At 37.6% G+C, this 26839-nt stretch overlaps 1 protein-coding gene across 1 annotated transcript in view; it reads right to left on the reverse strand.

Moving 5' to 3' along the window:
* SLC22A16 (solute carrier family 22 member 16) overlaps positions 1 to 26839 on the reverse strand; it is a 33506-nt gene that overhangs the window by 4717 nt on the left and 1950 nt on the right. The window contains exons 2-7 of the mRNA XM_063151003.1: positions 11654 to 12130; positions 8901 to 9018; positions 6441 to 6990; positions 4452 to 4579; positions 3949 to 4058; positions 3346 to 3445 (exon numbers count right to left, since the gene is read on the reverse strand). Coding sequence (XP_063007073.1) covers positions 3346 to 3445; positions 3949 to 4058; positions 4452 to 4579; positions 6441 to 6990; positions 8901 to 9018; positions 11654 to 12130 — 1483 coding nt within the window. The remainder of the gene's footprint in view (positions 1 to 3345; positions 3446 to 3948; positions 4059 to 4451; positions 4580 to 6440; positions 6991 to 8900; positions 9019 to 11653; positions 12131 to 26839) is intronic.

Consider the following 26839-nt stretch of genomic DNA (forward strand, 5'->3'; position numbering starts at 1 on the left):
TGAATCTTAGGGACACCCACAAATTTGGAGTGTATGAGAACTGGGTCACTAGTGGTACTCAAAAGAACAAGCTTAAAGTAACACTGTGTGCTTTGAATATGTGTGTCTTTTCTCTTTTCATTATTCTTTTTAGACACTTGGCATTCTTCTCATGTTTTCCCTCCTCATGAACCTACCTCTCATTATTCCCCTGAGAACTCTCACTATTCTCTAAGTGTACACACCACCATCTTTCCTGCCTTCTCATCTCATCTCTCATAACTCTATTTCATCCCATGTTAGTTTCCTTTTTTTTTTTCTTCTTATGTGAAAGCTGCTGCATGCTGAGTAATTCAGTACATTTCCCTTCTCCCTGACCCTCAAACCCTTTTCCAGTGCTTCCTACAACAGACAGAGTATGAAACAATCAAGTCACAGTGTATTAATTCAAGGACATCTACCTTTTCAAGGACAGTAGCCACAGTTATCAATGAAGGGACTCACATTTGGTAAATGCAACTCTTTTGCAGTCTTGGCACACTTCTTCATAAGCATCTGACATAATTTAACCCTCAGTACAAAGGTATGCATTTTGCATGTATGTATTTACTCTTTTAAATACACAATTCAGTATCAGAAAATGTTCTCCTGATATAGTCAAATGCTTATGTGTACAAATAAAGTGTATTTGTGTTATTGTAGAAGGTATTTAAGTATGTTGAAGTTAACTTGACAGGCATACATGGTTAAATGCATTGTGTTTTCAGGATGTTAATTTGAAATCTGAATTTTTGCTTAGTCAAACTCTTAGAGTGTCCCCAGCACTTCAGTACAACCAACAGCTTCTAACAGATACCACAGAAATCTTCAGAAAATATTTGCCATAATTTTTCTTATGTCCTCTTCCCTCTATGCTGCAACATTTATAATTCTGCTGCGGTCTAAGACTGGGACTTGATATATATACTCCGGAAGAAAAGATAATTTGAATTAAATATCCCTACAAAATAATACCTTTACTTCTGAAAACAAATTATTATTAAGTCTGCTATTTATATTTATAGGTATATTTATATTTACATTTATAATTATATTTACATCTGATGGCTCTAAATCAATCTAAAATGTGATCTTATTGACAAAATTCGTACTTCAACAAAAAAAGTTATATTTCAACACGAAAAAGCAATAGTATTTGATTGAGGGTTTGTAATCATTTATTAACACCAGTGTGGGCTTTTTAAATTTCTAATTTATGTTTTTTCTGAGAGAAAAATCAACCCTGTTAAAGAGCTATTGCAACATAACTCTTAACAGCTGAAAAACAGAAATAGGTTATATAAGGAGTAGTTGTTTTACTGCACATTTTCTATAAAGTTGTCACATGAAAAACATACTTGGCAAGTTATTAAATTTATAGACTTATTGAAGATTTATAGCCACTCAAGATGCTTGCAGTACTCACAGGTGGCATAACTGTGCATGAGGCAGAGTGCCAAACAAACAGCAGTAGTAACTGTTCAACAGTGTGTGGTGTTTGCAATAGATCAGGGTGATGTGTATCAGTTTACTTACAAATGTAATCCATTTGATTTCACTTCCATTCCAAAACACTTGACCTGAGACTTGGCATGCTATGCTCCAACTCAAGACAAGCCTATTTAATAAGTTGACAAATGCTCTATAACAGGAGCTAATAATGGAAACATGTTCACTGTGAACTACTACTCAACTCTACAAAAACTCTGGATAACTTTTGTACCCTGAGAGTTGTTCATAGCTGAAATAATTCCTGTGTTTATACTGCCATTTGCACTGCTCTCCAAAACATTTGAGCAGTTCCCCATCTGTGGTTTAACTGCAGCACTTCTGCACAGATAAATCTTATTTCAGAGTAAAGGCAAAATGCTGACAAGAGGAAAAAAGAAATGTTTTCCCATGACCACTCTGCTGTGCAAATGTTTCTTTGTCTTTTCTGGGATCATATATTGGTGGAGACATTGTTAAGAAAGAAAACATTTTTAGGAACTTGAATAAATAAATTCATTTGTGGTCTCCTTCATCCTCTTAGTTTTCATCAAAAACAACCAAAAGTAATTAATTTAAATAATGAAATGAGCTCACACGAATTCTCTGAAACAATCTATAATTAAAGATTTTTTAGTTGCCAAATCAAAGGGACACAATGCCCTTGTTTAGGAAACTCCAATATGGTGGAAAAAATTTGACTATGAATCCAGGTTAAAGACACATCCCATTACACTTTCACTTTCTGACGTGTATACTCTACATATAACAGCAGTGCCCTAGTCACAGTGAATTCTAAGGGGTTTTTGAGAGAATTTAAACTATTCTAAATCATTAATAGACATTTCTTTACTTAAAAATTTAATACAAATTTTGGAATTCCATCTGGTTTTACATATATAAGCATAATTTATCCTTCAGGAGAAAAAAAGGATTGAATTGCTGCAGGATTTCTAAGCAGCAAATGCTTCATAATAGAAATGCAATGAAGAAATGTGATTAATGTGTGAGCAGGGAACACATAAAATATTTTGTAGTATTGAATCTACTACATAATGCCCAAAGTCCACAAAAGAATGGTCACACCTCTCTTTTCTGGGGCAACTGGTGGTAAAAGACAAAACCTAATGGTAACCTGACCTGCTTCTGTTGCTTGTCAAAGTCATCATGAAGCTGATCAATATACCATTTCCTTATCTTTTTCTATCTCATGAATCATTTTGTTCATTGCTGGTGAAAAACACAGAACAAGAGATTTGGGGCAGGTGAGGAGAACAAATATAGTAAGCACAACACCTTCTTGATCTTTTGGGAGGTTATTCCAAAGATGCAACCTCCCAAAGGAGCCATGGAAATGTTAAGGCATAATGTAAGAAAATCCAGCTACCTGTGGTTACTTCAGGAGTGGAAGAACTATGCCTTTGAAAAAAAGATAAAGTAAATCAGGAGCATGGTCAAAAGCTGCTGGGCCTGCAAAAAAGTCTGGACTACAACATTTCCTAAATGTTACATGATAAGTGCAAAATATTTTTTTCAATTTTATGCTAGGATTCAGAGCATAAATATTTTTCTGTCTTCTATTATAAAAACTTTTCTGAATATTTCAGCAATTCAAAGTCTTTCTTTTGCTTCAGCAGCATATTTTTAACAATATGAGGTTACAAGAATTGGGACTTGAAAATTTCAAACTAGAATGGTTTACTCAAATTTCTTTTTGAAATAAATGTTCAGCTTTTGCTTCCTTTGTCACGTGAAAAACATACTTAGTAAGTTACAAAGAGAAAAAAAGTGACACATACACCTTTTCAAAAAACATTCACCATTGAAATAAATACCTACAAGTGGCATGAAAATCCAGACACTTCTCAGATAAACACAGAAAGGAGCAACCACGCTTCCTACACGGCACATCATGCTTCCACTTCCAACAGCAAGTGATCTACATAGAAAAGAATTTGAGTAAGAATTCCGGCAGTTAAAGGAAACAATTAGAAATGCACAGACACTTAAAACATCAGTAAGATTTGTGTCTTTAAGCAATTATACCAAGAATCTGTTGCCATGCCAATGTAAATTTATATTGTAGTGAAATTCAGCTACTTCTGTAATTAAGATTAAAAATATAATTATCATTCAGCACAGATCATGGGATTAATAACCAGGATTTATAAGAAAGGCATAAAACATGTTTAAGAAAGAATTGAGTATTCTTCTAGTTCCAAAGTAGAACCTATCAATGCACATAGAAGGCAAAATAAATAAAAAACTATGGTACAACCAAACTCCAGACAGCTATGAGGCAGCTGAGGAACTCATCCCATCCCCAGTCTTTCAGACCATCCCCACTGATGCCAAGAGCCGCTGGATCTTGTGTAGAATAACAAATTAATGAATGAAAATTAATTAATTAATGAAAAATACATAACTGGCCAAAGTTCTTACCTTACTATTGTTGGGTACAGTTCTGCTGTGTAGAGATATATAAGGCCAAATGCCACACCTATGGAAAATTTTCCAGCCATATTTGCTAAGATAATTAATATATTGAAATCCTATTGAAAGAGAGCACAAATAAATATATCACCAGAAAATTACACCCTTCCAAACATAATTTACGTTCTTCAAAAGTTATGACACTTCTTTAAACAATAAGCAATACTCATTGCTTGCTTTTTAAAAATTGCTCAATAAGTTACTAGTTTCCACATCACTTTTTACCAGTCCTGGTTCACTGAAGTCCTGGGAGCATTTTATGTGTGACTCCAGCAATGACATTGAAACTTGTACTGAAAATACAGAAATCTATCTTAGACTGGCAGCTGCAACTTAAAACCAGCCTTTAATTAACTATTCTGTGATTTAGAAAGAGCAGCTGCATCTACTGACTTAGGAGCCTTTAAAATCAATTTCTGCTATAGGAACACTTCCAAGCATACATGACTAACCTGAGGTATGAACATAATTAAAACACAGATCAGTGCACTTAAAATAAGGAACGGAATGAGTGTGTTTCTCCTTCCCAGTTTGTCCATCGCAATGCAAGCAATGATATAGCAAGGCAACTCCACAGCACCTGTCAGTATGAAATTATCTCAGTTTAAGTCATGATTGCACATATTCATCTCATAACTGTAACTTCCTCTTTATGGGGAATTTATCTGATCCAGGAGCTAGTAACACAAGTAATATCTAAAGATAACCAGTGTGTTGGGCTAGTTCATTTGGTTACAGAAAGTGTGACAGAAGGCAGAGTACAGCCTAAAATACAGAAGTGGGAGTGGAGAAGGACAAGGGAAACAGGTTTCACAGCACAGAGCAGCTCCAGTTCTCTTTGGGGTGGAAAATTACAGAAAAGAGCAAGGCCACAGTTCTGTTTCTATGACACTGACTTTTGTCTGAAAGTTCTACATTTGCTGCTCTTCTCCTTTGGGTATTTTCACATTAACAGCTCAAGTGTGCTCACAGGGAATATTGCTAGTGTCACTCCACTCTCATGATTTGCCAGCTTCCACCTGGACAGGAAACAGTAACCACACCAGAATCAGTTCAAAATCATCTCAAAGTAAAAGGCAAGAAAGGTCTGTCCACATCCAGTTTTCTGAGTAAGCCCCACTAATACAGAGTGCAGTTCCAGCTTTCTCCCTTCTCCCTGAAAAAGAGGGCTTACAATATCCCACTCTTAATACAGATCATCCTGTCCTAATGTTTCTTTCCAGAGAAAAACTTCTGCTGCTCCAAATGTCCTGGCATTTGGCTAGACCTGTTTGCACTGTGTAAACATGATTTGCCCCTAGACAAATAATACTGAGCCAAAGCCAGTTTGGACATGTTTTACGCCAATTTGCTCAGGAAGAATGCTACTATGTCCAATAGAAAACCAAGGAAGAACGTAAGATACAGCCCTGAACAGCCTGGATTCCTTTATTAAGTACATATAGAGCATGTCAATACACCTGTAATATCAGGAAACAGTATTTTGGGGTTGTGTTGAAAAAAGCAGGTTCTAATTCTTCAGGGTCTGTTAGTCTGCTAAAATATTTTTAGAAGAGGTGGGTACAGTGAACTCCACAATAGCAGTTTAGTTATCTGTGCAATACCAGCACCCACTGTTCAACATATCAGTCTAACAATACACTGTAATACAGGGCAAAACAAACTGGAATAATGAGAGCCCCAGTCCTTCTGTGAGCCTGTGTACACCATCAGTCACGTTCACTTCACTTAGAGTACTCAGCTGCACAAAGCAAAGCACATGATTTAATTCTTCAGAGCTGCAAGTCTGATCTAGAGTCTTCTGAAGTCAGTGAAATATTTTTACTGATGTTAACAAACTTTGGATCAAGCCCTGAATGCACTTTGGCTGCCTTTATAAACAACTTACATGCCAGAGAAAGATTACAGCCAGAATGATAAAATTAAAAGAGTATTACCACTTAATTAAAAAGACACTTCTGAGAAAATGAAAATGACTCTTCCTTCTGACAATTATGACTATGTTTTCTACACAGACAAACTCAATATATCATGACTGTAAGTGATAAAAGGAATATTTTTTCTCCCATTTTCCTAGTTTGTGCCTTTAACAGAGCTGTGTGAATTTTGTATTGCTTGTCTGCTTCCCCTGGTGTTTGTGTGGATTTGCTATAAGCTTCCAAGGCAAAGAGAAGACAAGCCAGAATATGGTTTTACAATCAGAAAGACAGACAGAGAAGAATTCTGTGCACCCACAAATTCTAATTTTTTTTCTCAGATACAGTGGAATTTGGAGTGAATGATACTGTGTTAGTCAATTTTATGAAAAGTTAGCAAGAAACTTTTCAAACAAGGTTCACAATTGAATGAACAAAGTAAAAAATTGGCTGTCAAATCTATAAACATTTTTAAATGTTTGTTCCAGTTCTGTCATTAACAGAATAAGGTACAAGAATATTTACCTATGAGAAAGAGATTTAAATATTCATTGCCTCCTAGGCTGACAGAACTGAGGGAGAAGACGTAGTACCCCAAGCTCCCAGTGAACCAGATCAGCCAGACTGTGATGGTCCTTCTTGCAATTTGCCAGTTACAAAACAGGTCTAAGATGTTGTGCTTCTTTGCTGAGGATGTATCATCATCACCCGTTCTGCCACTGGCCACATCGTCTTGTTGGACTGAGCACAGTTCAGAAACTTTGCAGGGAGTGCTGACTTTATTCCATCTTGCCATTGTATCAATCACTTTCTGTGCATCTTCATATCTTTCCTCTGACAGCAGCCAAAAAGGTGTTTCTGGGAGCATCCAGCAGCACAAGACAAAGGGAAGAGTTGCTATGGATAGAAATATCTGATAGACCCACCAGGTCCGAACCAAAAATCCCACGAGTGCCACAATCATAATTCCCATAGCAAAAAAAGCATGGACATGCATAGAAGCCCAGGTTCGTGCTTTAATGCCAACAAATTCAGTCACATAAACAAAAGCCACAACCAGATAGCCACTTGAAACCTGGGAGGATGGGAGAGAGAAAAGAAAAAAACAAAACAAAAAACAGAGTGAGATTTGTTTCTCCTCTCCCTGTGCACCAGCAGTAAAAACCAAAGAGCTAACAATGTTCTACATCTGTGTATGCTAAATTGTCACCACGCTGGCCTGTCTCACACTGACAGAAAAAAAGGCAACCATGAAAATGAGTCAGCTGGAGAAAAAATGCACTCAAACCTTCTGACTGCGTGGACACTATTTAAAAATGTGATGTGAACTAGGATGTTTCTCTGTAGTGAGGGACAGCCAGCCAGAGACACCTGTGAAGAAACTTAATTTGCTGATGTCATTAAGCCCTTCTCCTCCAAAAATCAGGTCCCTTAATGACATCACAAACTGGATGCTTGGGAAAGAGAGGTCCCCTGAAGTAGTTGTCACTTCTGAAAATCTTGATCTCGGCTTTTAAGCAGAATATTAATACCCTGCATGTCAGAAAACTGCACATTTATGAACAATTACCTTCCACACCCTTGTAAAATATCTCATTAAATCAAAGTTTTTGCAATATTGGAAGAGAATCTCATATACATACACAATTACAGGTTCTCATATGGCATCAAGTGAATGCAATTCCTGGCATATTCTGCATAATAGTATTTCTTCACTGAATATATATATATATTATTGAATATATATATTTCAATTTCTCAAATATCTCAACATCAAATTCCTGGTATCTTAAAACATTGCAAAACACAGCTAGACAACATAGACTAGAAAATATTTCAGTATATTGTTTTGATTAATTGTTTTTCCCATTAACAATATTCCAGTTACCAGTCTCCAATTCTGAACCCACTGATAGGAAAGCTGCACTGACTGCAGTGGCACAGGGCTAGAGTTTAGGAGTGCACCTTGCAAATCAGTCCCAGTGGCCAGATAAAACCTACAGCATCAGCCTTGTCAGAGCTGTTTGCCTTTCTAAACCACCACAGAACTGGCATCAACAGCCAAGGGAGTCAGCAGAGGGACTCCTGTCGATCTCACTGTTTAAGGCTGACATGATACAGTTTTTCCTGCTAGGAAAGTCAGGCAAAGGGAGCTCCAGGTACAAGGTCCTGTCTTGACTAATGCACTGTCAGCAGAACAAAATAAATGATGGGAATATTTTTAAATATCTAACCCATGTTCAATAAGTTAGATGATTTTTTTGTGATGGCATTCTAATTTCTTTATGCATTGTGTAGTGAAAATCTCAGGAATGTCCTTTGGGCTGTAAAATAGTTATTTAAAATTGGTTATTATGTATAAATATTGAATATGTGTCAGATATTGGATGTATACCACACAGACACAAAATTGTGTCTATGGCTCTGCATAAACACATATACTGAAATACCTTTAAGTACATCTAGTACTAAGTACCTTTAAAACATCTAGGTGTTAAACATATCTGCCTATGTATTTAGTATTCCAGATACAGCTTAAAAGACCAAAGAGATGCAAGCAAGAGAAAATGTGCATCTCTCCTCCATCACTCAAAATGGTAGAGATAAAAATAATACTTATTATAGATTTGCTAGTTAAAGAAAAAAATATATTCCATTTTTAACAATAAGGAGAAAAGCAACAGCAGCTGCAATGCAGAATCCAGAGTTTGCTGCTCACACTTGGTATTTAATTACCAGTCCAGCAGAGGTTGGGATGGAGGAAGTAGCAAACACTGCTTCATACAGACGCTTTCTATTAATTCAAAGAGGAAAACTGCTGTGGTCCAAGAACATTCAGACTCTCCCTGCTCTGCCGAAATAAGTGCAACAGACGGGGCTTTAGAATAATGAAGTTGGAGAGGAAATAATAATAAAAGGGAGGTTTTCCTGAGAAGGGGTAAGAAATGGCACAGAGAAGGGCCAAGGGTGAACGTCCTTTCTTACCATGGCGAGGAGAAAGCGCACAATCACAAAACTGTAATAGTCAAAGGTGAAGGCCACCGCGATGCCAAACACAAACTGACCAGCACTTGTGAACCATATAACACGCTGTCTTCCCAGTCTGCAAATCACAGCAGTAATGAAATCATCAGTAGCCACAAACATTCTATTAAAATACACCTGCAGCTCCAGAGAGCCTAGATGGAAGTTACTAACTCACCACAGAAATTCTGGTTTAGTTACCTGTATTAATTTGTCGGCAATTTCAGCTTCTAAGGAAAAGGATGAATGGAACTTCCATTCCACAACTCTTGGCTGGAAGCAATGTGCAGTGAGCATTACATATGTGCACCCCCAGTTTTAACTTCTACACAACTGATTGGTAATTTTACTCTTATTTATGAGGACATAGATCAATTGAAAAATTGATAGGAGTAATAGACTCCTATCAATCCTATCCTACTCCTATCCTAATAATGAGTAATAAACTCATAAATAGGAGTAAAATTCAGGTATTTTATATTAAGTAGCATCGTGTTAATAATTTCTGACAAAAGTTGGCTGGGATACCATGCCATCTTTTGTCAAAGTAACAACCAATTTTGATAGTAATAGAAGGTTTCTGTAACATACCTTTGTCCAGTTCTTTAAAATTGAATTCTCTAATAAATGACAATCACACAGCTCCCCATAATTTTCTGATTTCTGACAGCACATATGCATACATATAAAACCACAAAAATCTAGGAAGAAAGTAAACTAATGGCAAAAAAATAATGTCAAACACTAGCTGCAGCAGTAGATAAGACTCCACTGGGAATTCACTACATTCTATCTACAAATGCTCTGTAACACAAACTGCGTGGAATTATTTTTCTTCCCTGATAATAATTCCTTGGTCTCTTATTACCTCTTCCACTGCAAACAGCTTTTTACAAATGGGGATATTACTTTTAGACAGAGAGTTTGAGGAGTTTTGGACTGTTTTTTTTTTTTAATGTGAGTATTTTGTACTCCAGTAAAATTCCTCCTGTTTTTTCCCAGTCTTGACCTGAAGTCATGATTTAGTCTTTGATCCCCGCCAGGAAAGATCCCAGTAAGTCTTAGCTATCAGAGCTCTTCTATTGGGAAATCTGTTAATTGGTAATGGGAGGGACACACAAGCTTATTTCCCATGAGCCAGGATGTGTCAGAAAATAATAACTTGTAGCTGTAAATTCTGCAGCTGTAAATCTGCAACTCAGAATGTGTGTATTATCTTAACTGGTTGTCCATGGGTTGAATTAATGGAAATGAGAACAATACAATCCTAACCTTATAAATCATGTCCAAGTATTAATTAATAAAGTTATGAATAATTTAAAGAAACTCAAAACAGATGTTAGTATTATATTCTGGTTTTGTATTAAATACAATTTTGCAAAGCCTGGGATTGGGAAGCAGATTGATTCCATGTGTTCTAAAAGCCAAATTAAAAAGTTCATCATTGTTTTTGCATTCCCATGTTGTGACTGTCACACTGTAGTGCTGTGCTAATGAAGGAAAATCAGAAAACAACACTCCTGATCTCCTTGTCCTGCTTACAGTCTTAGATGTGAGATGAAACATCACTCTCCACCCAGCAGAACTGTCAGTCAACAAGCTCCTTTACAGAAAGACATAAATAACTGTAAACGAGCCTTCAAAGCAAAGCACAGGTACAAAAAGTGCCCAAGACAAAGCTAAGTTCAACAGAACTTGGATGTTTGATTCTCATATGGCCAGACAGGCATGGCTGGGTGCTCTCTGAGGCAGGAACATGCCTGTTTGTGTTGAGAGAGGAAACCAGCTGAGGCAGGAGAGCACAGATGTACACCCCAAGGCTCACTGTTGCTTCTGAATCCAGCTCTGATGCTGGATTTCAGTGCACGGGCTGAGATAACACCCAAGGAGGAACTGTGGGACAGGAATGGGCCTTGGAACTGTGAGCAAGAGTCCCTCCAGGACTGATGCTCCTTGTGCTCAAACAGAACTTTGTACATGCTGCAAATGAGTGAAGCGACAGCACAGCTCACCCACACCCCTTTTTCCTCTTATGTTCACAAGCTTTCAAGAGACTGAAGTCTAAGCTAATTTTTCAGGGAAAACCTACAACTGGACAGCAAGGAAAAATAGTATATGGGTGTTTATTTTATGAAGTGGGGCTTGATTAAACCCTCATAGCCTTTGCATCAGCTCCATTGAGCTGTATTCATGACACAGGTTAGGAAAGGTGATTTTCAAATACATGATATTTAATCTTCTAATAGCCCTTCAGCTGTTTGTCATACTACAAAAAAAAAAAAATTGCATTTCCATGAGGAACCTCTTCTCATGAAAAATGAGGTGAAAATCTATTCCCAGGTTTTACCATTGCTATTACAATGAGCTATTGCTATTCCTGTCAAAATAAATAACCAACAAAACAAATAAATAAAAATATAAAGACAAATACTTAGCTGCACAGGGCAGTTTCAGGGATCAAGGTCTAGAACAATGGATGAGAAAGTATGAAAAAGTTTTTAAAGTAAATTATTTGAGAATATATTTTAAAATTAGGACTTGTTATAGGAAAAAGAAACCAAGTTAAACAGATCTGTGAGCAAAGCAACATCCAAACCTCCTGGATGTTGCATATGTAGTTATGAATATACAATGAATATAGAATAGAAACAACAAAAACAGGTAGATACACGTGAAGTTACTGTAGTCTGAATTTTCAGAGGATGGCACTTTACCTGTCAGCAATGTCACCAAAAATCACTGCTCCAATCAGGACTCCAAGCATGAACGTAGGCTGGATTAATTTTGCAAGCCATTCTCGGTCACAGACCAGATCCCACTCTGTAACAACAGTGCTCTTCCACTTTGTATCATCATAGAGAAATCCATCGGAACAAGGAAATACAGACTTGTTGCCTTTGTATTCGTACGCCAGATCCAAAGTGACTTCTCGTTTGGACCTGCTGCATTGATCAAGTTCCCAAATTTCTCCATTTTCCAGCTGGACTACAATGTAGTTTTCTGTTGATGTCCACAGTGTCCAGATGTCCTCTATACTTGATGCAGAGGAGTTGTGGAAAAGAACACTACTCACATTTCCAGGGAACCCACATACAAAGTTAGGAGTAACAGCCATGAACACAGATGCTAAGTAATGGATACCACATGACATAGCTTGAAAGACAGATGCAAAATAAACACATGCTTGAAATCTGTAAAGGGAAAGAAAACATTTTACTGAGGAAAAGCCCTCTATACATGAAAAAAATATTCAGTGTAAATGTTTGGGTAGATCAGTAAATGGAGATATCATTAACGTGTCTAGTGTTTTGTTGTGTGGTGCTGCTCCAATATTAGCTAAGCTCTGCAAGAGACCAAAGATGAGAAAAAGATCCATAATTTGGAATCTATTGTTAAGAAATGAGTGCTGCTCTTAGTCATGTGTTCAGTCATACAGAGAAGACAATTTAAAATGAAACAATTTGGACCTTAAGCACTTAGTTTGAAGCAGCCTTCCACCCTCCAAATCTCTGCAACACATCCCCTTAAAATAAGGCCTCAGATTACTTGGATGCTTAGAAAAACCAAAATGTTGCAACCTCAGGTTCTTAGGAGTAGAGATATGTACATCAAATAAACCAAACACATTAAGACCCTCATTCCACCTACTTGTATCTCTACAGCTGAATTTTTCCATCTCTCTTTATTGCAGCCAAAAGACAAAGAGAGAATACATGTAGACACACGTAGAAGATGGAATCTGAACAATGTGAAATGTTTTGTAGCAAAACAGAGCTCTGAACTGGGTTGGGTTTTGGCTTAGGCAGGGTGTGCAGTTATCCATTAAAGATTGTATCATAAAGCAAACCTAGTAAAAGAATGTTTTATGCCTAGCCTGAATTTGGGCATTTTAACAGCTTTTAAAGCTTGCTTGAGATGCATGTAAATCTTAGTAAAAAAATTGCACGTGTTCAGAATTTCAAAAAACTTGCATTGAACTCTAGTGTCACTGTATGCAAATTCTAGACATTTTCTGATAATTTAAGCATAAGGAGTTGTTTTCTCAATTAAATGTTTAAATTATGCATCTAATTAATACAACATCTGTTCAGAAAAAACAAAAAAGCTTTTGTTCTCCTCCCTTTTTTATTTCCTGAAGGCCAATGAATTGCAATAATTTGAAGAAGTGTTCAATGAGCTTCTATACACACATTCTTTCTGCAGGACACAGCAGGCCTTGGCAGCATGAAACAAAAAGCAGGGGTTTTTTCAACATGATCAGAGGCTATCTCTGCTGAAGTTGTAGGAAATAATGTCTAAAACCAAATGCCTGGAAATGTCTTTTGGGAAAATTCAGAGCAATTCCAATCCCTGTAAACAATGCAGATTCTAGATATGCCTTCTCCAAAATGTATCTAATCTGGCCATGAATTCCCACAATACAGATCTCAACAGTACATACCCTAGGACTTTTAAATCTATCATCAAAATTTCTAAATAATTTTGAAACTATCTATAAGCAAAGTACTGAAGCAGAATTTACTGGCTACATTGTCTTAATACCCAATTAACATTTCCAATAGAATAGTTCTCTTGTAAAGCACACCTCAATTCACCATCCTCATTCTCCTCTGCCTTTTATCTTGATTCTTATTTCTTTCCTTGGTGATGTAAAAGCCTATCCTGTCCTTCCAATTGCATTTGACATTGCTGTTGCTCTGCTGCAGTGCTTTTTATCCCCCTTTGTCTTGACTAACAGCTCTATTGACTTTTCTACAGCACTCTGAGGAGTGAGTTCAATTGCTAAAGCCACTGTGGCAACTCAAAGTCTGGCTCCACATCCCTATGGAGGATGCTGCAAGGCAATCCTCACACAGGTGCTGTGCTGCTCCTTCCCAAACAAAACTGAAAGATATGGTCAGGAGAAACTGAATATAACCACAGCAACCCTTCAAGTCTATCAATTGTCTCTCAAGAGAACAGCTTCTCAGGGATTAAGTAGCTAGCCATAGGTCAAAGCAAGGCTGAAACAGCTCTGAAAGGTGTTTGAGCTATCCCGGACCACAAAAAAAGAAAAGGTTATTTTGAAATGTAACCCTTGGGACCCTATTGATGCAGACAAATATGGTCAACAATGTTTTTTAGTTCCTCTTCTCCAGTTTCATTTTAAACTGTTCCCATCAAAAGACACAAACTCATTTTAAAAATAGCAGGGCACGACCAAATTCAACAACCTGGGCTACTGCAGCAGTATGCAGAATGCTAGAAAGAGATAATAGTAAATTAAACCCCTAGAAGCTGTCACTTACATCTTCTACTAGCTAGTAAAAAGTGGCATACTTGGAATCAGTATTTGTAATTTCTGTCATTATGCATTGGAAAATTGCAGTGTCAAATAATCCACTTGGTATTTCTGAGAGAGAGGGAAAATGAAATAATTTCAAACTCTCATACACACCTCTTGAGTTTCCTAATCAGTTCTTGCAATACAAGAAATATCAGGATCATCATTTATCTTCATCTCAGTAAGAGTGGGTAGGAAAGATATATTTATGCCATTTTTTTGTTGGAGAGGCTTAAGGGAGATAACAATTTTTAAGGATAGAGTCTGAGAAGATGGCATGAAACCATCCACTACACAAATTTTTACAAATTCAAAGCCCAACAGTATCACTAGGGCTATGAGCAGGTCTAGTTAATCTCTGCTCTCGCTACTCACTTGAGAGTTTTATCTTATCTCTTCCTGAACATTTCTTGTGATCATACTTCAATGACCATTTTGACAGACTGCTCCACTGTCAAATCTTTCTGCAGGAAAGTTTCTCATTAAATCTAATATCTATGTCTCCTTTTCAAATATAAGACTATTATTAGCTTATAAAACACCCTGGTACAACTTGAATAAATCTTCCTTTTCTTTTATCACTTAATTGGACAGAATTCTCAGTTCTCCTCCTCCTCCTGTTACTGCTGACAGCCATACAAACTACAGCCTGTACTCTTTTCTCTTCTTTGTGCCCCTTCTTTCTTTCCACCTCCGTAAAAAACAATAAAGGATTAATTTAAAAAAAATACCTGTCATACAATATTTCACCCATCTTTCAAGGGTTTAACTTACAATTAGATAGAGCTTATTCTTGTAAAAACATCCTTCCATTTCCAATGTTATGAAAATCTTACTCAGTTTCAACAAAGAAATCCACTTTGTAGCACGATTATTTTTCTTACCTAATTTGCAGCATCAACGCAAACACAAGAAGTCAGAATACTAGATATACATTAACAGATATAATTTATGCTGAAAATTACTTTATTTAAAAATGGGGAAATGGGTTTTTACAGCAAAATAACCATGTTGATCAGAACTTTGCAGGTGTGATTGCATTGCAGTTTTTAACCACTACCTGCTCAATAAAAGAGCCAAGGAGCAGGCAGGGGGAGCTGGGATAGGGAGGAATAAGGCCTGATGTGAAGTCAGAAAAGCATTTGGAAGCATCAGGGTCTGAAGGCACTCTGCACCACACTAACAGGCTGCTTCCTGCCTGCAAAAACTATTTACTGCTCTCTCCAGTAAAATTCCACACTGGGCTGGCTAAGCCTCTCTCTGTATATACTCTGTATATTTTTGTGCATACAAAACACAGAAAAACTGCCCTGAAAGCCCTGTTTTGCTGTGAAGGAAACCCACTGCTGACTGCAGCAGTGTTCTAACAGCATTCCCCCCGGTCCTGGATTGAAAAGCCCAACCTTACAGGCTTCTGCCAATCTCCTGTGGGTAGGAAGAACTTTTCTTCCAGAAAGACCAGTGGTGTAAATGTCAGGAAATTCCGTAACCTGTACAGTTCCCAAAGAGGAATGAACTGGCCCAGCAGCCCCCAGCCTTTGTGGGAGTCCTGTGCGGGGCCAGGAGGTCACAGCACAGCATCCACAGGTTCATGCACTCCTCAGGCCCTGAGGCACAGGGTAAAGTCTAGGCTGCGCTTGATCCCCACTGTAAATTATTAACTTTTCCCCTAATTCTTAATTTAAGAACACCAAACCAATAAGAAAGTCCTTTATTACTGAGCTTAAAGCTCAGACATATGTATGTCTGCTGCAGACATATACGATATACTGTATATACACTAGATGTACTACATATATACTATATATACTATAATCCCTTTATTAACCACATATATATACTATATATATATATATACTATAGTATATAGTATACAGTATACAGTATATAGTATATAGTATATAGTATGGTATACATACTATATAGTATAGTATAGTATATATACTATATACTATATATAATATATACTCTATGCTATATATATATATACACTATAATATATACTATAATCCCTTTATTAACCACACCAAACTCAATGTTTAAAGTTAAATTTCCCTGAGTAAAGAAATACTGTTGTTCATGCATGGAAATGGTAAGAAAATACCATTGCAGGAGCAAAAAACACTATTGAAATTCACCCAAAGAAAGCAAATTCTGTGATTTATTTTCCAGGACTGATCTCAAATGGGGCAGATTTTGGCAATAGGGTTTTAGATACCAGTCATCTTCACACACACACTACAGATTATAGAACATATATTGTTGCAAATAGTCTAACCTATTTTACAGATATGTTTTCCTTTTTAAAACCCCACTTTTTGCCATTTAAAAAAAAAGTTCTGTGAACATGATGACTGTCCTAAAAGGTATGATAATTCCTCTCAGTGTTTTTCCATCTCTTCAGTGACTTGCCATGGGAGATAATTACTTGGCAAGTACATTTTGTCACTCTTGCCAGGAGTGTCAAATATAGAAGTCAAGAAGACTTTATAGGCTACTGCTCCAGTATAGAGATGCTTAATGAATGCCAGAAGTCAAATGAGCCTAAAATTGTCTTTACAAAAGCAAGACACAACATGAAAACGTTCCAATCCCTCTTAAAATATTTGTGATATTTCTCCACAGTATTTTTTTTTCACTTTGCAGCTTATAGTAAAAAAAGATTTTTGCATTTCTATTTCTTCTGCACAAGTTCAAAGATCAGTAAGAAAAACAACTGGTAATACCATGTCAGTACCTGAATATGAGAAATACTGTTCCATAAAGACAATGAATTAGATCTCAGATCACTGTTGCTCTGGCTGTAGTCTCATGGCACAACATCTCTGTGGCACTGTCAATGCAAGATATTTTCTCCCTTCTCTTTTGCCACTGTTTATTCCCCCCTTGAGACACAGTGCACCCTAGCCTCAGCTGTGGTGGTATTTCTTTTGTGGACCATCTGTGAACTTTGTCTGGCAAACTGATCTGAATAAAAAAGTCAAACTGATCTGAATAAAAAAGTCAAAAATACATAAATTTTTAAAAATGAAACACCAAATCAATAAGCTAGACTAGTTGTTCAGTATGATTTATATTACATCCATGCAAACTATCCATACCAGTCTATTTGAAAAGTTGTCCATCTCGCACACAAAAAATACTTGAAGTACACACTGCCATATACATGTTAGAGAATAAATCCCCAGCCTCAGAGTACTTTAGCATTGTCAGTTATTGCAGTGTATAGCAGAGACAAGACTTGCTGTTGGACACTAATTTTTATGTTAAATAAAATATGATTCTGATTTTCTTGTCTGTCAATCAAAAATAGAAGAGGGGGAATTACCAAATACTCATCAAAATCTAATATAAACATTTTAAATCATTTTGGTGTAGAATAGACTCACAAAACTGTTCTGAGATTAGCAAAATATTTGTACTATTCCACAGGCTTTACAAGAACTATTTTTACTGCTTGTCTTGTCAACAACCTCATTTTCAAGTTGCTTAAGTCAGAAGACACAGTACATTTTTGTTGTGCAGTGTACACTCAACAGGATGGATTCAGTGGAAAGAAATGTCCAGATATTTACTATTTCTGAAAGAATTTGTGTTCAGTAACCACTTTAACCTCTGTATTCCATCCAGGGTTGATTGGTTTTTGGTTTGGTTTTTTTTCATGTGAGAAAAGCCATTCAGCATTCTTTCCACTCTAAACAAAAAAGTGATGATGCACTTCCACATTTATCTTTTGAGAAGAAAGGAACTGAATGTGACTCAAGAGTATTTTTGCTATGGTGCAGAGATACAGATTTGGAGACAGCCTTAAATATACAACATGCACAGCCTGATTTGACTTATGGTGTCAAGAATAAACTTCCTTCCCCCCGAAGGTGAATTTGAACCATGCTGAGAGTCTCAGTGCACAAGATTATTGCCAAAAATTGTTTTCAGAAACAGAAGATGCTGTGTTTGATGTCCGGTTAAAACCTATCAACAGCACAGATGAAAAAGGAAAAAAGGAAACTGTGGAGATCAGGAAAATCTCAGGAATTAAATATTATAATCACTGACAACAATGTGTGCATTGATGTGCAGTCAGCAAACATCAGACACCAAATAATTCTTATATTTAAAACTGATTCTCTGAAGAATTCACTTCTATCCCATTAAACTTATGCACATTTGCCTTTGATTAAGACAAGTCCAACATTTATTCATTAGAGTCAAGAAGAAAAATACATTGGCTGCTCACTACTCTGCCTTTGGTATGGCAGCTCAGATGAAAGAAGTCACATCAGCATGGAAATAAAGAAACAGTGGTAGAGAATTAAGGGCCATACTTAAAAATAGATATATATATATATTTTGAAACTTAATTGAACAGTTCTACAGTTCTTCCCTTTTTGACTATTTAAATCAGGCATATAAGGTTCCTGTCATCACCTGTGACAAAACAATAAATCTTGCTGGGTTTCAGCAGCTGAGCAGCAGAGCTTTCACCTATGGACAGCCACACACAGCCAGAAGGGAGCTGCTGCTAAAGGTGCCCTGGGGTTTCTTGCTGCCCCAGGGGATGGTGTGACCATGGCTCAGCCACTGCAGCCCAATGCCCAACCTGCTCATTCAAACGGCAGAGAAACTGGGAAAGACACAGAGGCTCTGGATTTGCACTCAAGCTACCGAGGCACACATAAACATTCCATCTGACTTTCCTGGGAAAGCAACCTCTCATTAAGGGGGAGCACATCACTGGGAGCAACAGCAATTCCAACAATGGAGTCAGTTTTGTTTTTATTCCAGCTACCCACTTGCCCTTTCTGCTATACACGGGTTAAGGACATATACCAGGTAATTTAATTTAAAAGAGCATGACCATGCAGTTTGTAAGTGACTTAGCTTTGTTTGGGAATAATTTGGACTCATGTTACACACAGCAGAGTGGTTACACTTGAACAGTAGTAACACTTCAGGCTCTATACTTGGAAGTTTCTATTCCAGGAATGGCATTTCTATAAACATCTACCATTTAGAAAATGAGCATGTACTCTGCATGATGTATCACTAGCATTACTGTCACAGGGAAAACTCAATTCCAGTTTCTCTGGTAACACTGTTTTCTTTTGGTCAGCCTCTGCTTCGTGGACAAATCCAAATTAGGTAACTCATTCCCTTTCACACTGTACCATTTCCATCAGTTTACGTAAGCAAATCTTTTCTGTAAAGTGTCTAATAGAATTTCAGTGTTTTTATTGAGGTTCTACCTAACAATAGACATAGGCAGTACTTCATGTATAGACAGTTATATTTCATTCTTCCTTTCCCACTTAGGAAATAGGATGTTTTCTGCTGGTTACATTGCTGACACAATGGATTAACTTTGCTCAAACTAGCTTATATTTATTTTACCTTTTTGTTCTGTCTATAATCCTGAAATAAAACTAACTGGTTGTCATGTTAATAACACTCTTACACATCTGTTATTCTATTTACATATTTCTTCTGCAAAACCTTGCATCTGTTGCAGCTGACAGTACAAACACATTAATTGAATATCTGCTTCAGAGTGGTGAAAACTGCCTATGCTAAAGCAATGAGCAATCTATTTTTTAAAGATTAATTCACAAAGTAATTAAGCCTTACAGTTCTCATAGTTATATTATGCCTTTTAAGAACTCTTTTTTTGTTGTTGTTTCCTATTTATAATCCACATCTAAGAAGATTTGGATACAGACAGTTGATTTTCAGTAAAAATTCTACATAAATTCTCTTCACATCCTGCCACACATTGTTAAGTATATTACCCAAGGTTTTAAATTTCTACATTTGAAATTTAATTCCTTCCTACCTAGAAAATTATTGTAAAGTTACTCATTCTTACAGGTTTTTGAAAGTTCTCATGGAAAAATGCAAAACAAGTGAGGAGTCTGTGTAATTAATTTCAGAACACTGGACATCACTTTCCTAGGGAATGTTTGTAGCTGTTCCTGTACCTACCAGTATCTTCCGAGTTTTCAGTTAGAAATAATATGGAATATTAGCTCCATGGATCATTGTTTATGATTGTTTAAATCATTTCTTTAAATACTTGAGAGGAATGTAATGGAATTTTGGATTGCTCTATTCTGTAAATTCTCCTTAATATAAGCAGTGATTTTATCCATAGCATTACTTTCACAGCCTTGAACATGGTTAAGGTAATTTAGTCTATTTCTATGGGCTACATAAAGCAGTTTATACTAGATAATGTGTAGTTTTACTCTCCCTGGCTCCATTTGCAACTCTCACAATGTTCATTGTTAATTCTGACATTCACCATAGGTATTCTTCATCAAAAGCAAAACCCAAGAGCTGAAGTAGATATCTTTGCTTTATTAGCTTTTTTGAATCTTTCATTTAAAAAAATCACTTAACAAGACATTACATTAAGGGAATTAAGTGTCAGATAACTCTGTCTTCTAATCTGTGGGACAAAGTCAACATGTAAATCAAAGCATCTCAGTGTCAACCACAGATTCTTTCCTGTTGAAGAGAATACTGCCAGTTGCAATCCTGCTTATATGGAATCCTACCTTTTCAATTCTATATCTCTATAGCCTGAAGAAAGAGACTCAATTTAATGCAGAGTCTGGTATGGTCAAATGATTTTCTTCTATTAAGCATGCTTTAGTTTCTGGCATTAAGTACACCCGTGTTTAGTGGCTATGTACTACATGAGAAATAAAACAGCCTCCACATTGACAACTCTGCTCCCTCTCTGTAAAAGAGTAGCTTGAATCTTTAACAAAATCTTCTGCAGGCTTTGTTAAAACCCAGTTAGGACATGGAAGAGCAGTAAAAAGTATGTCCTTTCTTCCTCTCTCTTCAGGAGTCCACACTGATGACCCACCAGTCGTTCAGGAGCTCTTGGCAGGGCCCAGGTTAGCGGCCCTGACAGCACATCTCCCCCAAGGCAAGGCAAGTTATTTCTGAAGCCACAGAAAAGATGGCTATGGATAGCAAGAGGATTTTCAGCTTCGTTTGCAGGTTTGTGGCTCATCTTCCCTCCAAACTGTTCCTCTTCACTGCAAATGCACAACCCATTATTTACTTTCACAGTACTGTCAGGTTCTTTCCTTGAGTCTGTTCCTTGTGGTATCTCATCCAAGGGAATGGTCTGGAATAATACTATATTCTAGCTGCACAGTAATATTTACAAGCATTTTAGAGGTCCCATTCTCCACAAAAATAAAGAAGCCGAATTCTGCTCAGACGTACCAGGGTTCTTCTACATAAATGTACTTTTGTAGTAACTGCCCCCTCTGTTCTCAATGGGTGAGACAGAACCAAGGTTGGCTACACTCATCTACAAAGGATGACAGTCCCTCAAGGAGCCTGAAATACAGGTGTAAATGGGATGAGGTTCCAGTTTCTCTGAACCTGGAACTAACATGCATTATCTCCCTCAGAAAGGTGGAGCAGTAGCAACCTTAGGGTATTCCCAGCTCTGCTGACATACACCAGTTCTAAAGACACAGGAAAAAAGATCAAACAACAATTTGTTCTGGAATATGATACCTGAATATAAATTATTTAAATAAAATGGGATATCATCAGTATAATTTTACCATGCTTACAGTTCACTTAGATGCAATGTAGTGTATATAGCATGCAATCCATATAAATCTATGCTGTTTCTCTAGATCCCTTTTCCACTTGGTGAGGAACCACACACAAACCAGGATTTACTTTGTCCTAAACCACGTAGGGAAAACAAGACAGATGGGTCATGCCCTAACAGTCCAATTCTTCCTCTGGACTGTTTAAGGTGATTTAACAGGGTCTGAAGTTTGCACTACAGGCCTGTGAAGATACTGAGGTGAGCTCTCCAGTGCTTTGGACAACTGATCCCCCACACAGCTAGAACAGACTTTTACAGATGTATCAGGTAGGAACTTAGATGCTTCCATATCACTTTCACAACTTAGAGAGGAGAATGAAGTCCCAATACAGCTGGAAAAGTTCAGGCCATCGTGGATATAACACATTTAAATGGCACCGAACTCCATCCAAAGTCTGGTGCTGACTGCTCTTTATAGAGCAGCGAATTATTCCCAGTTCTTTGAAGCACCTTTTCAGTACTTATTTTCTACTTTTTGCTGCCTTGTTGGCCTTTTCCATCTATCCTTCAGGGCTTGTCCTGTATTCTTGCCTCAGCACCACTGCTGCAGCTGCATCTCTGAGGCAGCTACCCAATGGTAATGCCTCCAGATAACAGGAAGAAGAAACCTAACTTCAGCTCTTGATGAAAACATTTTCTTGAGGAAAAGGTTCAGTACATGATCCAATGGATGGTGCTTCTAGATTCCTCAAATCATATTTTCACCACATGTGATTTACAAAGAACATCTGCTCTCCATGAGTAATCTGCTCATGTACACCTTAATATGGTACTGTATTACTATACATTAGCTAATCTGCTAATCTGTACCTTAATATGGCACTATATTACTGTACGTTAGCTAATCTGCTAATCTGCAACTTAATATGGTACACTGATGGCCAAATTATCATTATTAGGACTTGTAAATCTCTGTCTTGTACAATTTTTCATCACACTTTTTCCAGACTTGCAATTGTAACTAAGATACCTCCTCTGGCTTGCTAATTTTTTTTCCATATTTCTGAAAAGTTGAGGATCTCATGTTCTTGTTCAGCTGCTAGTGTTTTGTGCCTCAAGTTCTCTTAAATAAAACATCAGCAGTGTATGCATCTCAGTATCGTCCTTGTTGTGTATAGCAAAATGGTGGCACAGAAATTGTCACAGAATGTGCTAAAGGCTACTGGGGCCTTCCAAAAATTCCTTAAATTTAAAGGTGCTTTCTGCTTGCATGACTTTGCTTCCTGCAATAAATTCAAACTTTCCATGAGTAAGGCCTTTAATAAAAATTTCCTTCCACCTTAGAGATATCTTAGTATTGCTGAAAATCTTTACTATTATAAGGAAAATTACTGACACAGCTTTTATAGGGATGGTATCCCTGTCCTAGGCATTGTATTACAGGGAACACACTGTCCAGTGCCCTACATACTTCATATTCATTCACACCATAATATTTCAGGATGAAAGAGTTGATGATCAGCTCCTTGACATGTGTGATAAGTGCCTTATGCTGCCATAACTGTGTCTGTGTTACAGCTTGGTTTAGAAGCCACCCTGGGGTGTTGGCAACATTTCAGAGGTGAATCTCAGCCGTCTGGTTTACAAATCATAATTGATTTACCAGCTTTAGGTTTCAGTGTTGCTCGCACTGCAGGTACTAGCCTTAGAGAAGAAATGGATAGTACAGGTGCAATTTCATCCCACTTTTTATTTAGTCATCTTGCTATTATGGCAATCTACTTTTTAATCTCCTTCTATTACTATAATCTACTTTTTCAAGCCAGAAACAGGCAAGCACTTGCAGGGTGAGGATGTTCTGTGGCAGAAGAGCTTTGTCTATGCAGATCTTGCTTCAGACTGCTCTCAGTATGACCTGGATCCCTGCAGATGCTGTTAGAACCTCCTGCAGACCACACTGCTGGTGCACTGCCACCATTGTCCTGGAGCACTTGCCAGTATCCAGCTTTGGTTCTGAGTCTTGAGAATATTTCCACTTTTGCCTAGTCAGGCATAGATAAAAAGGCCTTTGTTTGGGCTGCTGGAGTTTGCTCTCTGCAAACACACGGGCTGCCTCGGTTCTCCAAAGCTATTACCACGCCTTTCAACCAACAAGGTTAAGCACTATTTGCAAAATATCCCCCTCCCCTCCCCATACACACCAAACAAAACAAAACAAAACAAAACAAAAAAAAAAAAAAAAAAAGGGGGGAGGGGGGAAAGAAATGCTCAAGTTCCCCTGTTTCATCCTATGAAATGAGCACAGGCTGGCTCAGATGTTAGAATATAGCATGGTTGTAAGAATGCTTATCAAACATTTCTGTCAAACACCACCCCTGACTGGGAGCCAAAGGAGGACTTAGATATGAGATTCCTCTGTCTGACAGCTGTCCACTGGTACATTTTGAAAGCAGAATGACAGATATGTTGCAATAAACTTTTTCACTGTATAAGGTAGCATATGGGGGAAAAAAGGATTTTTTTTTTAAACAATCTCCAAACCACGGCACTTTGTTAATCTTCAGCAAACTACTCATAGGTTAAGCAAAAATTCACATTGTATTGTTTAAAAATATTAATTTTGTGTAGAATGTACTAAGTACCAAATGTATTAGTATTTCAGAAAAATCTTGTAATGCTTCCGCTTTTTAAATTAATACTTGACTGTTCAAATGCTGAATATGAATACAATGGCCTGCTTCTCCATACTAACTTGAAAAAGGAAAACCAATTTCTTTCCATTTCCAACAAGCACACTTGTCCACTTGAAAAATATATTTTTTCTGGGAAAAAACCTTTCAACGTATCTGTAAAACAGGTGAGTGTGAAAAATCATTGCTTGAAAGTGCTCTTTTTTTCTTTTTGTGAAAAGAAGCAGTCAGCCTGATCTTTGAGATACTTGGGACTCCTTGTTAACTGGAATACAAACCAAGAATTTCTGGAAGTGACATGTACACAGCACAATTTGCAGATGTAATCTGATCCCAAGAGCTGTGAGCTGTGGAACAAGAGAGAGGATAAGGGCAAGAGCTTGAAAAGAAGAGCCTGGAAAAGTTCCAGGATGTGAAAAGAAGACAGACTGTTTAGTGTAGAGCTTTAGAAGTGAACCAAAGCTCGGCAAAGTAGGGAGAGGAGAAACAGTTGTTAGCACAGGCCACTCAAATATTGCTACCAGGGCACTGAGCAGCAGTCCGCAGAAGTCCACTACAAAGAATTTCTAAAAAAGTCAAACAAGTTTTTAGCTAAGCAGACTCTCTCATATACTTATAAACACTAGAAAAGTTCCAGGGTAATAAAGAGATGTCAAAACTGTTGGTAAGTGTATTAATGTCTACTAAATCCCATGTTTGGCTGGAACAGGTGACTGTTCTATCCAAACAAGCAGCCTGTCCTGCTTCCCTCCTCCTCACAACAGCCATTGTTTGCTTGCTTCTACAGTCCAAACAGTAGCAACTCCACTGACCAGGCAAGAAGTTCATAGAAGACAACAGTGCTAAGATGTCAAAACCTGAATAAATACATAAATATCTAGTAGAGATAAATTGCAGTAATTTTTAATTTATTAGATAGTCTAGCTGCTAGTAAAATGTATTCTTTATAAAACCGACATTTGAAAATCCAGGTAACGTACTCAACTTTGTAAAAGACAGAATATTACAGAAGAAAAGGCAATCTTTTAGAAGATTCTGAAAATACTTCATTACAAACTCTGGAAATAGTGTCAGTGACACCCAATCTTCCTCTCTCTCCCTGACAATTTTCACCACCTGCTTTTTGCTAAAGTATAAGCCAAGATTTGAAAACTGTTAATCAGAAGGAAAACGCTGCATACTGTGTGAGCTGCATCTCAGAGCTACCAGACGTTCCAGCTGGGAAATCAAATCCTCACACTCATCCACACTTCCCAGAAGGGGCACCTCCCCAGAGCTCCCTCTAGACAGTCATTCCAGATTAGATCATGTCTCCACTCAGCACACTGCCATGGCGCACATGAGAGCAGCAGAACACATAGCCTGTTTCTCACCAGCAGCCACACACGTATGTTTTGTGTCCTGCTGCTAGATTACAGTCACTGAAGTTATTAAAAGCCCTTTAGTTTACCTGGGAATCAGCCATGCAGGCAGTGTGAGCCACCTCCTAAGGCTCACTCACCCACCCACCGTGCTACCAACCTGATGCCCAGTGGTTGTGTCTCCCCTGAGGGACAGCCGGTGTCTGACTGCACCTGACGGGCCCTGGGAGGGGTTTGGGCCTGGAGTGGGTGGGCAGAGAGGGGCTGAGAGGGAGAGCCCACAGTGCAGTCTGGCAGGATCTGCTGCACGGGAGAAGGGTGCAGTTCACTGCAGGTGCATTGGGAGGCTTGGCAGCCCTTTAGTGGCGACCCTTTAAGGCTTGGCAGCCCTTCAGTGATGAGGCCATCTGAGTCAGGCAAGCACTATTTGTCTGTCACCCAATCTCTGCAACAGTGACCAGTGATCTCATGCTCCACAGACTCAAGAACAATGTTTGAAACAATCTTCTTGAATTTATAGGCCACAGATGCTGCCCATACCCAAATTCAAACAGCGACATAAAGTCTTCATTTAATGGCACAGACTACATTACATTTTTATGGTTATTCATGCATGTCTCAAGACCCTATTAAGAACAATGGCATCACTGAGGCTTGTGAAACTGAGCCCAAACAGAAAGCAAAATATTGTCAGCATCCATGTGAATATTAATTCTGTAAAATTTACAATCTTAATCAACGGGAAAGGTATATATATAATATTTATATTAATAACTTATATATTATGTGTATATTAATAACTTTTATATAGCTATATATTATATATTACATGTATATAAAATGCATGCATATTATCTCTGTATTTATATATGTATGAACAGCTGCTCATTCTCTACTGCATCTGTCAGATTTTAAGAAAATCAAAACAGTCTCAAGATACTAAC

Source organism: Melospiza melodia, chromosome 3 (genome assembly GCF_035770615.1).
Source record: "Melospiza melodia melodia isolate bMelMel2 chromosome 3, bMelMel2.pri, whole genome shotgun sequence".
Lineage (NCBI taxonomy): Eukaryota > Metazoa > Chordata > Aves > Passeriformes > Passerellidae > Melospiza > Melospiza melodia.